We start from the raw sequence: 18,436 nt of genomic DNA on the forward strand, positions 1-18,436 counted from the left end.
ACCTCATTTTCATATTACAAGGTCGAGCGTTCACATTCACCAGCTTGCAAAGTCACAATTTTGTCAAGTTTAGAAGAGCTGTCAAGCGGGAAAGCTGCATCATGCTCATTTTCTCTTGTCACTCTTTACGGACCTGTTACTGTATAACATGGTTTCTAACTGTCTACTAAAATGGATTTTTATTTTGGCAAGAGTACTGTTCTGTCTACAAATGATCAGGTGCTACATACCTGACCTACTTCAAGGACAGACAGGAAGATTGAAGTCATGACTTTCAGTGTAGGACAGAATTAAAAGTTCAACACGTAAGTAAAACCAAAACATTATTCTAGTACTTTTCACAGCGTTGTTAAAAATGGGCAAAACAAAAAGCATGAGGTGAAGAGTGTTTTCAGAATTAACTGTTAGTTTCCTCAGGAATGACCATTAGAGGCATCAATAGACACTGGAGTCTCTTCTTTGCCAGAGCCGTCATCCACCCATTAGTCAAAGCAAGTACACTCATGTCCAGAAGCAAAGATTTATATTCATTGGGATTATAAAGATGTGAGTTTTGTTTCTGTGTTTAGACCCATACAATGTTGCATAGAAATTTAAATTGTATAAACACCCATGGAGAACAAGGACATTATAATGTGTGTGCATGTTTTAGTGTTTTTGTCCTCTTGAGTTGTCCAGGTGAAAAAGGAAGGCTGTCGACAGTCTGCAGAGCTAATTACCTTCACCACATCATTTTCAGTTCAGTGAACACTCTCCCTCCTCTGCTCATGATTTACGTGTGTGTAGGTTAAAGGTAAGAGTAGTTCAGTTTCATTCAGAGTTGTCAGCTTTGTTAGCTACATCGATCTTGTACCTACAGAGTTGTAGACACCCTTTTTAATTAGTTTATTCAGCTATTTTTAGTTGGGCCCAATTAAATATCCCCAGCAGTGGAACTGCTTTTTCAGGAGAGTGATGTTGCTGTATTCAGTATATTTACGATGAGCTGGGGTGGTGTTTGTGATCCAGATGCAATATAAGTAATCACTACTGGCTGAATGCAATCACAGCAATATTAAAATATCTACTGTAAATCCTTCTGAGCTGTTACACTGCTGTGGGTGCGTTTTGTAGGTTTGCAGTAAATGATGGCTGGATTTATCAGCATCCCACAGCCTTCCATTAATGAAAATGGATTATAGAGTCACTGCTTCCAGCCAAACTATGACACCTTCAGTGACTCAAAAAAACAACACAATTGGCTAATAATAACATATAACTCGGGCAACTCACCGAGGTGAAAAGGGTGTGAGGTGTGAGCTACAGAAGACGTGTACTGTTGCTTAAAAATATGCTTAAAAAATATGTTGCCCTTTTGCAACACTATTGACTATTTTTTATTTTTAAGACAAGCATCCAATGAGAGGAAGACAAAGAGAGTTCTGGAGAAGGGCACTAGGTATTCTGTTTAAAAATTATAATAATAATAAAAAAAAATGATATATGTGTGTAATTTTTTTCCCCCTTGCAATGTGAAAACTTTTAAATGTGCGTTAGCTTTAGTTCTTGGTTCTGGACAAAGTAACAGTAATAATTATGTGCAATTTGTTACAGTATCCAAGAAAGACAAAGAATTTGGCCACAAAAATTATATCAGCCATCTCTTGTTTTCACTAGTGCTAGTTTTGCTCACTGGCAACACTCAGTGCACTTGTACACAGTAAAAATGGGATGAGTCAGGAACGTGGCTGTTGATGTAGTCATGGCCAAAAATTACAGCAAAACTTGAAAAAATAAGGCAATTTACAATATGTGCAAAATCACGATAAACAACCTGGACAACTTGCTCATCTGCAGATGAAATATGAATTATGAAATATTGGCACAATACTCCTGTATCCTGCATTGTCCTTTTAGAAGACAAAATAAGACCGTAGGAAATGACACAATTTAAATTCTCTTGCCCTATAGTCATTTGTATAATTTTAAAAATAGTAAGAAAACTGTAGTCAAAAATATATGTATCCACTGCATACATGTAAAAATATTTTGCCCATTCTGTTGTTATCCTGCAAATTAAATTTCAGACAAATCCCACCCCATTTCTGCTGTCACCTCGCCCTACCCTTCCACAACCTCCTTCGTCAGCAATCAATTCCCCTTTCTTCTTCATCCGTTTCAGTCTCTTCAGCAGGCAGCTGGTAATGCCCAGAGCGCCTCCCTTTAGGAAGCGTACAAAATTGTCTCCTACCAGGGGACCCATGGCAAACAAACCTGGCTCAGCACTGCACTCAAATGTGTAAGGGTTTATGTCCACAGGGTTCTGCCTGCAGGATATGGGTCTGCTGGGGTCCAAACTAAGGTACTGACCTTGCTCCTTCAAGAAGAACAGATCAGGATATGTTCCAATAAGAACCAACACCATTGAGACTTTGAAGGCTCTCAGAACGCCATTGGATCCTCTCAGTATACAGCGCATGTCAGGCTGGAAAGAAAGCACGCAGTGCTCAGGAAAGCTGGTGTAGTCTGGGAACAGTGCTGAGGAAGCACTAGGGACTGTGGAATTAGCGCCACAGTTGCTAATGGGGGATGTTGAGAAGGTCTGAGAACACATCATGTGGTAGACCCTGTGATACTCGGGGTACAGCGTCTTTGGCAGCTGTTTGAAAATGAGGCTGGGGTCATCAGCCCGCTTGCGAAACACATGCAGCACTGAAATGCTGTGATTGTGGGCACAAAGCACAGCATCAGCCGAACTAAGGCCTGCCCCCACCACCAACACTGGGTCAGATGCGGGGCCCAAATTGCCATGGCGGTTGACAGCCAGACCAAGGTCACAAACACTATGAAACACATACGGAAGATCCTCTCCTTCCACACCCAAACGAGCCGGCGAATCGGAAGCCCCTGTTGCTAAGACAACATTTTCAGCAAACAGACAGAAAGGAATATGGGTATCACCCTGAAGCTGCTGATAGCCCCTGACCTCCCACAGCCCCTGAGGAATCCCATTCCCTCTCACACCCTCAGTGCCCTTCTTCCACCTGTTCCCCTCTCCTCCCGTTTCACCTCGTCCGCTACCATTCTCTGTGCCATTTTGGAATGTGTTACTGAACCCATTTTCCCCTCCATTGTGACTCTCTTCCATTTTGCTCTGCTTAACGTGATCAAACCCATTTTCTGTTCCATTCCTGTGACCATTCTTGGAGCCATTTTCAGTCCCGTTCTCTTTCCCAAGGTTGCTGTTGTGAGCACGGTGGAGTTTCTGAACAGAAGTGACATAGGTGTTGTCTACAAAGTTCTTCTGGAGACCCATGAGCTTCACGTAATTCTTATAATACGAGGAGATCTCCTCTGGAGTAGCTCGGTCATTGGTCATACTCCTGCTGGAGATACCACATAAAAGAAAGCATCAACAAACCTTTAAGAATTTTATCTCTCTAAAAGCTGGCAATATTTAAGATGAATCCCATTTCACCCATTAGCCCTACCACATTGCCTTACCCCTTCGTCTTGCCTAGGGGTAGTGTGTCTCAATTCTTGTTGGGACACCGGTGTAGGGCCGATGGAGTGGGCTATATTCTCCTTGAAATGGAGATTTTTCAGTGTCACATTTTCAAACGATGGGCTATGAAAGCCTTGTGAATCACCGGCAAGATGGCCACACAAGTGACCAAAGAAAGCCACAACTGTCTCTATTTTCTTCTTTTAAAACAGCTATATACTAAATACTAGCCATTGTTTAATGTAGTTTTAATGTATTATATCCCCGTACTTCATAAGCTTAAAACCTTGCTATTAGCATGCTGCTGTTTCAGTAATTGGCTAGTAGATTTCCAGTTCCACCTTAAATAGTGAAGCAAATGCGTTCTAGCGCCTCTGGCTACTGCAATATTTAAGGTGGAACTGGAAGGATAGTACACAGAAGCTGGGGAACAAGCAGCTGAATTCAGTTTAATATCACAGAGAAAAAGGTGGGTGAGAATCTAAAATTGTGGGACATGGTTTTAAATTTTACCATGTTAGAGTCCAGCAGCACTTCTTAGATATCGCTGCAGACTGGCAGCAGAGCACTGTTTTGGTTTTCTGAGGATGTATCAGGTTGTTTCTTTTCACAGGGGACGATTTTAAACAGCAGTTCCATTGGGCAAGATCGCACTTGAAAACAAGGTGTAGGGGTAAAATTAAGAAATGTTATTCCCCTTTCTGTTTATGATTTTGGAGGTAATATTACAAGTTACTGAAGATGGGGATTTCCATCTCTACAGCTTCAATTTTTAAAATATAGCATCTTGGCCGTTGTGAAATCTAGGGTTAGGGATGAAGTCTTTTCATTCTTTTGACTTAAAAAGTGTAGAGTCATACCTAGTTGTTTTTAGTAAATTTTAGTTTTCTGGCATAAGTGCATACCTCCTTCTGCCTGGAGTAATATCCTTGTAGTTGACTCCTGGGAGCTCCATCCAAATTCCCAGGCTAATTGTCAGCATAGATCCTTCCATTGCCTTCATTAATAAGGGAGACAAATGAACCAAAAAATGTTAAAACATCTATGTAGAACTATATGTCCATGTTTGGCAGGATTGATGTTAAAATGGTTGCTGGTAATAAAACAAGATCGAGTCTTTGTTCCTCGGTTCCTGATTGTTAAACAAGAAGCCACTCACATGCCAGGCTCCACCTGGTGTTCCCTTTCCTAGAACAAGGTGTGGTATATGATGCTGCTTCTCCAGCCTCCACTGCAACACAGGAGGTAACTCAAAGCCCAAGTCTGCATTTGGGTGGAGAAGTGTATCGAAGAGTACAGCGACTGGGTTTCCTGAACGCCCATGCAGACCCTCGCACAGATACTCCAGGTTCTACACACACAGCATTTACAAATATTTTATTTTTCTGTCATGAAACACTTGAATCTTGAATTGCTTTATTCATGACTGTGTAAATAAATACTACTCTAACTTACCTGCTCTGTGATGGGCAGATGCTGGACCTCCTGTAGTTTGTGGAAAAGGATAGGATTCGGATGTGCGGTTGCTGGATCTAAATAAGGTGTGTACCCACTTAGAAGATAAGACAGGCAGATACCTGAGGGGCCATTACCTGAGGAGGCATTGAGAGAGACATGGTTTTTCTGTCCTGAATCAGAGATTTATAAAAATGAAATAAATGTTTAAATATAATTTGTTGAGACAGGTATGATGAGGTGTTTGTGATATGGCCATAACTCACCAATGATGACCACTGGCACAGTTGGAGGGCAGTCCCTGGGCAGAGAGCTTTCCTCCAGAAGTGGCATGGTGAGAGCCAGAGCTGGCACTGCAAGCACAAGACCTCTGTTACTCACCTGTTACACAGCAATGTATTAATGTCTTCATAAGTAGATATGTACATGTTACAAGGCAGTAGTAACATGCTTTAACTTTTTTATACATGAGCCACAAGTCTGCTGTTGCTCAGATGTTGAGACAAAACCTCACCAATTATTTCTGCACTAAAAATTTCTTAAAACCTGTTGTGTTGATGATGATCATGATGATGATGATGATCATAAATTATTTATATAGCATATTTCATACATAGAAAGCAGGTTAAAATGCTTCACAGTTTAAGTTAACTATACAACAGTGTAATAAAATATAAAACAAAAATGTAAGAATAGTTCTATATAATAACCATTTCTATAAAAATGCCCAACTAAAAAAAAAGCATGTATTTAATTGCTTTTTAAAGCCAACAGTGGCTGCCTAACAAATATCTATTACTAGTTCTAAAGTCAATAAGTTCTCTTAAATTGGTTTGCTCAATGTGATGCTGTATGTCAAATTGTTATCTAATACAAACTAGACAAAAGTAGATTAGATCAACATAGCATTGCGCCTTATTGCAGCATCAGAACACCTGCTTTTGTCCAGGTTCATAGTCCTTATTTGTAAAGCACAAGCTCTTGACATTTTGCTTAACATCCTCATAACCCCATCACCCATACAGTAGTTGCAAGCCTGACTTCATTATGTCTTGCAGGTACTTGTACTGATTCACAAGTAGGCTATAAGTATTCAGTACATTCAACAGAATCTGGTTCATAAATCCCCCCAATTCAAATGGAAAAAAGAACATGAAAATTCGTTTTTGACTGCAGCAGTTAAATATGACTAAGGTCGTCATGGCCACTTTCAGTTGCTGGTTCAGAGGGCTTTTAAACACTTCAGATATTGTCTGTGGAGCAGTACAACTGTCATCTCTTTAGCTCCATCTTGTACTTTTGAGACAAACTGGAGTGGTTTTATGATTCAGAACAAACCATTCAACATGACTTCACATCAACAAACACAAGCTCATTTATGTTTGCGGCTGAAAACAACCAAATCCTCAAAGCAAAGTCGCAAGCCTTTTCAGAATAGTAGAGGCTGTTACTACAGCAAAGAGGTGTGCATTTGAATAATAAAAGACTTTAGATTCGATGTTTCCAGATACATTGTAGCCTAGAACAGCGTTTTTACTTAAATTAACCAGATGGGGTTCGGGTGACGTGCTTGACATCCATCCATTCAGTCATTGTCTGTAACCGCTTATCGACTCCAGTGTTGTGGTGGGTCCAGAGCCTACCTGGAATCACTCTGTACAGAGAACACCCCCAGGACAGGGCGTCTGTCCATCACAGGGCACATGCTTGAAATTCCTAGCAAACCTTTGCATATAAGAACCTGAAGAAACAAGTTTTTCTAAGCTCCAATTATTTACCTGTTCTTCATGTTTGTAATTGTTTATGCCAAATAAACCCTGTGTAAAATTATAAAATAATACACAGGTGATTTAATCTGATCCAGAACCAAAGGGAGATACTAATGAACTTATATATCAAAATATTTTGTAAATTTATTGTCGATGTACAAAAAAAAACATGCATCTCCATTTTTGTCGATTTTAGAAATGCTCCAAAATGACTTGAAATAAAATCTTTTTACATTCCTCTCTTCTTCTATAAAGTTATTATTTTGGAGATACAGGTGATGTAAAAAATCTAATTAATGAGGCCTGGTGCTTAAGGTTAAAACAATGTCCTACAACTCTACTTCCAGAAAAAACAGCTTGTTTTTCCAGTCCAATCTTGTTTTGTTCTGCTCTCCTTTGTTAAATATCACAGTATACAGATTTGTAAATGCTAAATAGGCTTATACAGTGTTAGGAATCTTAAAGGTATAGTGTAGTGTTCTTGTCCAACTGGGAACTGAACTAATATTGTGTGGAGGACAGAAGAGTTTTGAACTAATGCTGGGCGATGACTGCAAGTCAATATCATGATTAATTTAACATTTTGCCTCAAAATTAATGAGTGATTGTTTTTTTCCCCCTCATACTTCATTTACGACTTGTAAATAAGCTCTCTAATTAAAGCTGGGATACTTTTTCCAAATCACATGACTACATGTGCAGAAGTGTGGTGGTAAGGGGACTGTACATAAACATTATAAAAAAAAGGTCAATTTAATTTATCTAATTAAATCTAATTTATGAGCAAGGTTGTGTCGAAGTAGATTCTGATTATATATCAATAAATGGCCTGGCGCTGCTCTTTTACATGTGATAGATGGACAATTTGACGCACCCAGATAATAATTTTTGGTTTTAAAACAACTGAAACCTATCAATTCTGTTCTGATGTACCAGATATACTGACCAACAATAACTACCGTCCAGTAACCACCATCCTCCCAAGCCCGCTGCACTACAACTCGCATTAGCGCAGTTACAGTTCCCTGACAAAAGTGAATTATAATCGGTTTTGATGCAGCAAGGCGTCCCGCTATCTGAGCAAGCTCATTGTCCCATCCTGGCAGCCATAAATCCCCCTGATCACACCTCGGGTTGACCCATAATCCAGGCTGCCCATGTTTATGTCTTTCTCGCCACGCTCAAAAGTGCGCTTGGCATGCTGACGGTCGGCACATTGTGGCCGCCCGTTCCAACCTGTTTTTCTTTGACTATGGCTGTTTACTCTTTTCAAAGAGAGTGCGTGGGATTCCAGGCATAATCGGTGGGTGAGTGGGGCAGGGCAGGGGTGTGAGAGGGGCTGGCAGATTTTGGAACTGGCATTTCCAGCCCACTGCCCCATTTTAACAGTCTCCTGACCACATTCATTGGGGTTACTCACATGGGCGGCCCAGCTCTGTGTTTTGTAAACTCCGTTCTCTCCTGTCTTTTTTTTTTTTTTTTTTTTTTTTTTTTTTTTTTTTTTTTTTTTTTTTTTTTATTTCTTCTTCTTTCTAAAGACAATGTAGAGTGTGTTATCTAAACACATCATGCAGCTCCAAATTGGGTTAAATTTTATTTTTGACATGTTTATTGGACATCATTAGTTTTGTCAAAACAATTCCTTAATCTCTGGAATGTAGACATTACATTTTGTATTATTTATATTTGTGGATGTCACATTTCCGTATTCCAACAGCTATTTTCAGTCACTATAGACTACGTATACCATTTATCATGAATTGTGCATGTTTAAAATCTGCATGTACATAAAATGTAATCTGCAGTCTATAGTGAGAATAGCTGTTTAAAGGCTGAAATTAATCAAAATTGGTCTGTCATCACAGTATCAAACTGATTCCAAAATGTTGGCAAAATAATTTAAACACAATTAAGGGAAGGGTGTATTTTGTTGTTTTGGACCTAGTTATTTGACCAAAGAAAAGTACAAAAGATATTTCCAATGTTTTCATTGGCCAACTTAGTTGTGTTTGGTAAATAGAAACTAATACGTTATGACAAATGCAAAAATAAAAGTGAAATGGTCATAGAATATTTAAGTTCCAGCACTTTGTATCATTCTGCTGAATAAAAAAAATGAGCATCCAAAAATGCTCAGCCTTTGCATCAAAGTTGACTCATAGCTCACCATTTATGTCCAACCTTGTTAGAGGAGTATCAAACAAGTAATTTAAAGGGGAAAAAAGCATTTCTCAATGTCTTTCACCATCTGGCATGAAAAAGATTCAGGGAATCCAGAAAATTCTCAGTCGTTGTAGTGACAGGTCAGAGACCACTGTTGAAAATGCATGACCTTCAGGTCCTTGGACGTTACTGCTTAACAAACAGTCGTTCTACTGTGATAAATGTAGTGGCATGGGGTTGGGAGTAGGCTGCCTTCAGATATCTATAGTCATTTTACACAGTCTGCAGCTGCATCAAGGAATACAACCTGAAACTCTAGGACCATCCAGACTGCTGTCACATCAGTGAAATGTACATAAGCCAACAATTCTCATGGTCAGGGGGATGCCTCAGTGGTTAAGGCATGGATCAGTTGCATATGTGAGAAGTAACTACTGAACTGGGGACATAAATTGGGATTTTAGAGAGACACATTGTGCCATCAAGGCAACATCTTTCCATGGAAAGTCCATGGTTATTTCAGCACACTGCCATGATTCATGCACATGCAATAATTTAATGGCTTCATTAGACATTGTGTGTCTGTCTGCCTGGAGTCCAGTTTGTCTGCTATGGTGCATCATGTATAGAAACATTTGAAAACTGCGTCCATGAACTATTCACTAGCTGAAGTCTTTTATGGTAAAAATTCCGCTTCTTAAACTGCAACAATTAGTATCCTCAGTTCTCAGCTGAAAAGTGTTATTAAAAAGAAATGTGATGTTACAGGGTAAACACAACTCTGTCCCTTTTTTGGAATGTGCTGCAAACAAATAACGTTTTTATGTTTACAGAATAAAGTTGATCTGTGAAAACATTGGAGGGAAAAAAACCTTCTTTTTATGATTGAGTTAAATAAAAGTTAAAGAGAATTAACAAATAACAGGTATTTTTTATTGCATTTTACACAAACCTTAAAAGGACACAAACGTTTTTTTTAAAACGGTGTTGTTTGCCCTTCATTTAATTTCCAGCTGAACACACATTAAGTACAAGTTACATGTTTATAAATATATATTTCATAAGAGATTAGATTAGACGCTGACTGCAGACCCATATGCACAAAGGAAATTGGAAAAGTAAAATGTATTATAACGGAGAAAATGACCTGGTACTTGTCCGAACTCCCTTGCAGATAACCAGCCTGTCCATCCACAGTGAGAACAGTTAATGAGAACATGAAATACACAAATAAGAAAGACCCCAGCATCACTGACAAAACTGAATTTCAATTGTGAGATGCAGATAATGCAACCTATGTCTAAAGCTGACATTTGGAGTGGGGTTTTTTTTTATTTCTTTTTGCCTTGTTGCTGAAACATTAGTAACATTCTCACTTCATTTTAACTTAAAATATAAATAAAGAGTGGCAAAGCATTTGTATTGGTCTGTGTTGTGTGTTGTTACAGCGCTAGACGGGCCTTTGAAATTTGGGGTTGTGTAATGCTTGAATGTGAGTGAGACGGAGCGAGAGAGCTTTGTTTGCTCATGAGATTCAGTGCTGGTAAAAGATTGTGTGTTTAATGATGACAGTGGGATGCTTGGCTGGATGGATTGCATAGGTATACACTTGTACACATGTCTGTGTGGTGTGCTGCAGTGTCTACGTAACCAGATTCCAGCAGATCCACATAGACACTGTCACTACAGGCATGGTTTTTCTATAAAGAAAACTATAAAGAACCGAGCGTTTTCTAGTCTTTCAACAACAATGCCGACGTATTGCAGTTTGTTTGGAAGTGTAATTACTTCTATTTATTCTAGACGTACTAGTCATGGAAACTATAAAAAAAAAAAGTAAACCAAGCTTATCATTACTACTGAGGCGTAAATAGTGTGTTAGGACTGTGACAATGAAGCCAGTTGTCCCTCAATCAACTCCCTGCAGTTGTTACACTCACAAGAGTTTAACTGCACAAAAGCATCCTTTCTCCTGCTCTTTAACCCCACTGTGGTTATACAGTGCACAGTGAAGGGTTAATAAAGAGCACTGTGCAGAAATCAGAACACTTTTTACTTTTTTTTAGATGATAATGTAATATGCTTTTGTTAACAGTAGTGTCTCTATTTTGCTTTCACACTTCTTCAGAAAATATAAGATAGGAATGTTTTTCCTCTTCTACTTAGTTCAGTCTTAGAGAAGCATTGCATTTTGCATCCCATTCTCCAAGTAAATCACATCCCTTGTTTTCCTGCATGTGTATAATCTAACCTTTACTCTCTAATAATAATTATAACTAAATAATAAAAATATATTGCAAAGGCATACTCTACAGAGAATATTTTAATGCACAGCTGAAGTTAGCATATGGCTTATGCACTATAGGTTTATACAGAGTTTTTACAGAAACTGGGCACTAAAATGTGGATAAAAACGCCATGTGTTTGTTCCCTGAAACGGATGTGATACTTGGACTTTGTCTTCTGTCACGTGCCCAGGATTTTTCAAACTATTGCCTACGACCTGTAAATACACGGTGCTCTATGACTTCTTCACACTGCTGCACCAGCAAAGTTTGATGCTAATTCCGCAGATGCAGCTCGTGTCCTCTATTGCATCACTTTGCTAGAAGCTGTGCACGACAACGGGGCGCGTGCTGGAGGAAGGGGATTTAAATCGGTGCCCTACATCGCCCACGTCCAGCACCAAGTGGGAAATAAAATATATCCACCCTTTCCCTTGAGTACAGTTCAGGCCACAGCGCGCGGGGTAATCTGCGACAGAAATGTACTCACCTCCGCGAGAAAGGGCTTCAGTGTCGGCGTGTCGCGCGCGTGCAGGTCTCTCCGTGTTCTCGGCACGAGCCGCAGGCTGCATTAAATAGCCTTATGTCGCCGGTGGGAGGGTCCCGGGTGATACTCGCGGCGCGTGCTGACGGTTTTGTTTTTGAGGGCGGGGGGTAAAAAAGGGAGGAGGGGGCCGTTTCAGGGACGGGCTCGAGATAGTGACGAGAACCGGACAGCATCGCACGCGCTTCGCCGCCGACAGGCGCGCACACGCATACATGCACATACACGCGCGCGCGAGTCCCGGATGCTCGGATGTGGGCCGCGAGTGTAGACGGTGCACCGATTACCGCAGTGGAACGGTTTTTTCAACACGGTACTTTACAGTAAACCTTTCTATTATCATTATTATTATTAGTATTAGTATTATTATCTATAAAAAACGGACCAGTGCAGAAGTTATGACACATTTTATATATGTTCTCTTAACTGCTAATAATAATAATAATAATATAATTTAATCATTTGCTGTAGAGGATGTCTTAATTTCACTTCAACAGAACACACTTAAACCTTACCATATGACGTTACAGAGACTATAGACCCACACTACAGCTGTAGTGGCCTGGTTTTAAAATTTCTTTTTCGCTTTTTAAATTTTACAACCCATTTTTTGACCTAGTCCCTTATTCATCGAGTTCATCTGGGAAGCAGTGCTGAGGTCGAATGGTTTCCTTTAGGTAAAGATCATCTTAAATAAGATAAACCTGGTCCTAGATCAGTACTAAGACAGTTGTACCATGCTCAGTGAGTTGGATCATGTAAACTAGGGGTCCTCCACTGATCTCCCTTAGCTTTCCTCCTTTTGGGACGGGGCTTGACATTGGCATCAAGTTATCTCACTAACTCCCTAACATCCTGCTAATTCAAGCCCAGTACTGACACTATTTTTATTTTCTCTCTGAATTCTAATCTTCCTGGATCTTGGCTTGCGTCATGGGTAATGGTCAACACTGAGAAGTACAACAGTAGTTTTAATGGGAATTTATGTCAAAACTTGTATTGTCATGAGCTGTTTTAGGAGACGTGTGTCTTCAGTGTTGTCCGTTGGAGGCTGGAGTGACTGCTTTGGTTGTTGTTAGTAGCGGTGGTGGTGTTGGTGGTGGTAGTAATTGTAGTGCTGTTGTTTAACTGCTGGGTGTAAATGGCTTAAGTAATCTTAGTCTGATACTGGACACTGATGGATGTCTGACGCGGAGTTCTCCTGCTGCCCGTGTTCCAACTACCGCCATTTGCCTTGGACTAGATTTCATGGACTATTACTACGATTAATAATAATATCATCATCATCATTGCTTTTATTATTTATACTATGGTTAAATCAGTACACACGAGCATCACAACAGACCTGTGATAGTGTAGGGTGTTTTTTGTCAATAATCTGTAGGTAGATTGACCAGAGGAGGAATAGTCCCCACTTTTGTGAGCCTTGGTTCCTCCCAAATTTTCTTCTGCAGCTCTGAGGGAGTTTTTCCTTGCCATTGGCACCCCTAGCTTTCTCACCTGGTTTCATGTTAAAAATGTGTCTTTACTGGAACTCTGTGAAGCTGCTTTGTGACAACATCAGTTGTAAAAAGTGCTGTACAAATAAATTTGATTTGATACCAGCAAAAACATAAGGCCCACGAGCCGACATCTGTATGAAACTTGTCACCAAACGTTGCTCTAAATGTTGTGTTCAGCTCCTCACATCAACCAAAATGACAGAGGAAAACTATAATTCTGGGGCTGACTGGATCAGCTCTATCCGTCTGTGTTATTATAGCTACAATGCCACACTACAATATTTGACCACAAGAGGGCATCGGTGTATAATGTAACAAATAGAGAATTATACTCTACAGCAGTGACATACGGACTGAGAATTAACTTTATGAATCTTCTACTCACCTTCTGTTGTTCTAGCAAGTCTCCTGTAGCTTACAGAACCGAGATATGGACATTACCTAGTAACAAAAGCTGGAATAAGACACTTTTTAATGTCTAAAGTAGAAAAAAATCATTTTAGGAATAATTAGAGAATCTCTGAAACCTCAATTTTCAATAAATTGATACAAAATACTTGGTATTATGACATGCTGTTAACATCTGAAATAAAACATGGGGCATCCTATTAAAATTACATAGCAATGTTTATTTATTATTTATTTATAAGTTTATTCTTTAATTTGTTATTTCAGAAATTGTAGTGGTTTTTAAGGCAAGTCCATGCATTTGTCAAGACAACATCACGCCAAGAACCATACGCTGGTCAAGATATTTCTGTTATTTTTTTATTTTCTTCACCTGATTATGCGGATCATGCCTGTCCTGGTTTGTTCTGCTGGTCATACTGACATGTAAACTTGATTATGTTGGTCACGCTAATACATCATGTTTGCTAACATGGCCAGATTAAATATCTTGAGCTGCTCACTCTGCTGAGTATTTTTTGTTTATTTTAATTATTTATTTTAACATTTGTAGTATACTAGGTACGGAATAATCTAGCCATCTGAAGTCTTATTAGGTTTTAACAGAAGGCAGTATGTGTATTTATATCTGTAATATACTCAGATTAGATTAGGAGCTGTATTAGCTATTGGACTAGCTAGCATGCTTGATATCTAAACTACATGACAGCCAAATTTCTTTGACCCTTTCTTTTGTTCTGTTCATCCAATTTATTTTTTCTATAAAGAACGGCTTGTTATTTGAAGCTAAATCTTGCATTCAGATCTGTTTTACTGTATTTTTTTCCCTCAGTGAAATTTCAGAAATCTTTAGCCACAAGCATTAGCTAAGTAGCATGTATTTAAAGGTGGGTTTGTAAAAAATCATATTTAAATGTGATTTAAATGAGGTGCGGGCCAGGAATGTACCATAGAATAAACGCTTTTAAGATTGATTTCAACAAATGTTGTTAGAGAGCTTATTTTGTAAAGAAAATGATGAAGGACCTCCTTTATTTGGTACAGGTTCTAGATTTAAGCCTCAGATATGTATGACATTTTTTTCATCTTTTTAAGCTCTTTATTTTATTTATTTATTACAGTTTTAAGTGCGTACACCCCTTGTGTTAGTTTTTTTTTTTGTGTGTTTGCACAATACAGAAGCAAACAGCATTATTATTATTATAAGTTACTATTTCTATTGGCATTCCCATTTGTGTCATCAAGATATGCATCAGTTATTACAGCCTTGCCGTTAAACCTTCAGCAAAATAATCAGTAAGAAAAGGGTAATATAATTCTTTAGAATTGTGCTTAAATTGCAGCACTGACTCCACAGCACAGTGGGCGTGTCTACCACTACAGCCTAATTGGGTCTTGACTGATTCTCTATGGCTCCTGGTGTGTGTGTGTGTGTGTGTGTGTGTGTGTGAGAGAAATGTTTCTTACGAGCATTGTGTCGAGGGATGCTCAGCAAACCCACAAATGGAAATACATCCCAAAATGATATTTTAAAGTTAATATTAGTGTTAGACACAGGTAGTACTTATTTATGTTCCGTCGTACAGACGTCAGTAGAAATACCTAGGAACAAACTTATGTGTGTGAGTCAGTGTTTGTGTGTTGACTGGATGTTGATTGGCTGCATTGTAGGTGATTACTTTTATTGTTTAGGAAACATTGGGGACGCAGCAGGACACCTGAGCTCTGAGGGGTCATTTCAGATCTGTATAATCAGCTCCATCAGCGCTTGGGCCTGCCAGCCTGATATTACACTTTATATCTATAATGCGGCCGGTTAAACCCCCAATCATGTTTATGCTTTGCGTCCGTATTCTCAAGACAAAATGAATATGAAAACACAAATTGATTCAATTTGCCATGAACGTTACTTCAAATGAGTTCCAGAGGTGAGAAAAGGGTATAATTTCACATATGTGCACGCTCAGTGAACAGGGAGGTCATTGAAATGTGTGTGTGTGTGTGTATAAACCCAGTTTTCCCTATATAGGCGAAGCCATATATGGTTCATATTCTCTGAAATATCTCAGAATAAAAATATACTTCATCAAATGACCAACAACAATTGATTTATTAATCACTGGTGACAGATTAAATTAGAAACATATCTTACACATTTTAAAGTACATTTTAAAGTTTTTGATTCCTTACACATCAACATTAGGACTGTGTAATTATTCTGAGGCAGAAAGAACACACAAAATATCAGTTGAACTCCGATATTTCTGTAACTAAGCTCTATTCAGGTCTTATTAATAATTACAACCAGAAATGAAATGAGTGACTGCTGAAATATTTTGTGGCAAATATTTGGCTTGTAATAGGTTTCAATGACAGTTCATACAGCTGAATATAACCCTGGTGTCAAAGACTGAACAACAAATAACATTGACAAATGACCAGAAACAGATATCGTAAAGGATTTCCACTGGCTGCTTCAGTGTAATCAGCAGATGCTAGAGAACACAACCATACACTAAGCACAGGCTGTTAACTTCAATGCAAAACACCATCAGTTCATATAACATCCCCACAATCTGTAAACGAGTAAAGAAACGATTCTCAGAAACTACTTCTAATTATTAAAATAATTCTCAAAGTATTATAATATTAAAGAGAACTGTGACTGTTCAGAATAATATCCCTTAAAAATACAGGAACAAATGCTGACTTAAACCAAAGGAAAATAAAATGCATATATATGTATAGATAGATGGCAGTGACACTGGTTTTGTGCTAATGTCTGTGGCAGGCCAGTCTGTGATCCAGTCTTGGGTACAAGTGGATCAGACACAGTACTGCTGCTGGAGATTTTAAACACTCCAGTCTACTACCTAGAACCTAGAAGATTACCAACATGAAAAAGTGCAGTAACAGAGCTGCTACTGTCTCTGATTTACATTTACAAGGTGAATCAGTGAGGAAGGTGCGTCTAATAGAGTGGACAGTGAGTGGATGCTCTGTTTAAAAACTCCAGAAGCACTGCTGTGTCTGATCCACTCGTATAAATACAAAGCACAGACACACCACCACAATATCAGTGTCACTGCGGCACTGAGTATGATCCACCAGCCAAATCATACCTGCTCTGTTGTGACCTTATGAAGGTCCTACGCTCCTCAGGAAATTACATGGTGGAATTCAGCAGTGCTGAGCAATGAGAGGGTCTATTCTCTATATTACAGGTCAGTGAAACTTCACAGTGACTTGAAGCTTGTTTCTACACTCCATTTTCTCAGCTTCACTGATCATAGAGGAGCAGTGTGTAGTTCTACAATTACAAACACTGCTGTGTCTGATCCATTCGTACCAGCACCACACACACTAACACACCACCACCACGTCAGTGTCACCGCAGCGCTCAGAATGACCCACCACCCAAATCACTGTTTCTCTGTGGGGGTCCAAAGCACTGAAGAACAGGGTGAAAGGCGGCTAACAAAGTTCAAAGCAACACATGGCCAACAGTCTGAAATTGTAGATCTACACAGTGGTCAGTGAAGCAGAGAGATTGGTCAGTGAGTGTAGAAACAAGGAGTGGTCCTAATGTTATGACTGGACTGTCCACTACGTAGTTTTTTTCTTTAACTACAGTTTGGATAACAGTTTATATTTGTGCCACAGACGTCATCAACCCTGGTTCCTATCAACACCACCGCCAAGAAATCTGATTTGGTGAGTTTCTCTACAACACACTTTCACATCCAACCACTCTCAATGACTTTGTTTACATCTCTACCACTGTGTTTTACAGGAAACTTGAGACACCGCTGGAGTACCCCTTTAACAACACTAACAGCTGAGCAGCTGGTCAACAGTAAGTCAACACAGTGTAAAACACACGTTAGCTGGACAATACCGGACAATTTCATATGACACCATATGGATGCAAAAGTTTGAACACACCTATGGTCAAATGCCATGTGAAAAGAGGTACCATCTTAGAATAAGACTACACTTGTATAGGGTTATAAATGGTTTTCAATCTGTTTATTAATGGTTATTTGTTGTAAATAAATTCAAATTAATTGTAAACACATTACAAGTGATTAATAATCATTTATAACTTAGAAAGGGCATCAGTGTCCTGTTACTTGCCAAACAGTGAACCCACATCCATCTACACTGTTAGACCTCAGATCTTACTGGATATTGAACCTACTTTGTCTCCTCCATCAGGCAACATTAACCCTGTCAGCTTCAGAACATATTTGTTAATTCAAAGGTAATCAGTTGACCACTGATAGAATGTCTGTTTAGACATTAATGATAATGAGGTGTGCCTTTAAGTAATGTGTACAATTGTAGGAATCTGCAGTTCTCTCTGGTTTGTTTATATTCAGAAGCTCTGCTTCTTTTAAACTAGAACATTGAGGAGAACAACAGTTGTTGTTTGTATTTGGCTTAAGTTTACCTTGTTTTTATTCACCATTTGAATTACCACAGAAACACTTTTGTAACTCAGGTTGTTTAACTTTCAATCTGTTGCTATCATGCAGTTAGCAGTCTCCTGAATTTAGAGTGGGTTCCTACCAAAGTAATCTGAAACAGCAAAAATAAGTCTATATTACTCACCTATGGAGCAGGAATAAAAAATATCCTCATCTCTTTACATGATTCTCAACATTTGGAGGGCTCTTTGCTATTTTTCTGCCATGAGCAGAAAGCCTATGTATGACCAAACCGCTTTGTTTTTTTAATCTTTTACTGGTTTCCAGAACCAAACAGACCGCAGAGCAGCAAATAGTGAGGAAACATTTACATTTTTATTTTAAAAAAAAAGTGTT

General features: G+C 39.0%; 2 protein-coding genes across 2 annotated transcripts in view; one reads left to right on the forward strand and one right to left on the reverse strand.

Moving 5' to 3' along the window:
* Window positions 1-8: 8 nt before the first annotated feature.
* On the reverse strand, window positions 9-11,787 carry osgin2 (oxidative stress induced growth inhibitor family member 2). The gene is made up of 6 exons (XM_066682434.1): window positions 11,647-11,787; window positions 5,206-5,292; window positions 4,940-5,076; window positions 4,644-4,835; window positions 4,390-4,481; window positions 9-3,362 (listed from the first exon to the last, which is right to left on the reverse strand). The coding sequence occupies exons 1-6, from the start codon at window positions 11,726-11,728 to the stop codon at window positions 2,063-2,065; spliced, it is 1,890 nt and encodes a 629-aa protein (XP_066538531.1). The 5' UTR covers window positions 11,729-11,787; the 3' UTR covers window positions 9-2,062.
* gtpbp10 (GTP-binding protein 10 (putative)) overlaps window positions 4,736-18,436 on the forward strand; it is a 31,027-nt gene continuing 17,326 nt past the window's right edge. The window contains exons 1-5 of the mRNA XM_066682436.1: window positions 4,736-4,832; window positions 4,958-5,025; window positions 5,170-5,273; window positions 17,274-17,324; window positions 17,404-17,466. The gene's annotated coding sequence lies outside the window, so the exon portion shown is untranslated. The remainder of the gene's footprint in view (window positions 4,833-4,957; window positions 5,026-5,169; window positions 5,274-17,273; window positions 17,325-17,403; window positions 17,467-18,436) is intronic.

The sequence above is a fragment of the Hoplias malabaricus genome, chromosome 10, assembly GCF_029633855.1.
Source record: "Hoplias malabaricus isolate fHopMal1 chromosome 10, fHopMal1.hap1, whole genome shotgun sequence".
Lineage (NCBI taxonomy): Eukaryota > Metazoa > Chordata > Actinopteri > Characiformes > Erythrinidae > Hoplias > Hoplias malabaricus.

Excerpts from the sequence above, each read along its gene's own strand:
- osgin2 (XM_066682434.1), bottom strand. The coding sequence starts at position 11,728 with ATGCAGCCTGCGGCTCGTGCCGAGAACACGGAGAGACCTGCACGCGCG. Across the intron at positions 4,836-4,939 it reads ATCTGCCCATCACAGAGCAG|AACCTGGAGTATCTGTGCGA; the intron begins GTAAGTTAGAGT and ends CTGTGTGTGTAG. Across the intron at positions 4,482-4,643 it reads CACCAGGTGGAGCCTGGCAT|GCAATGGAAGGATCTATGCT; the intron begins GTGAGTGGCTTC and ends TTATTAATGAAG.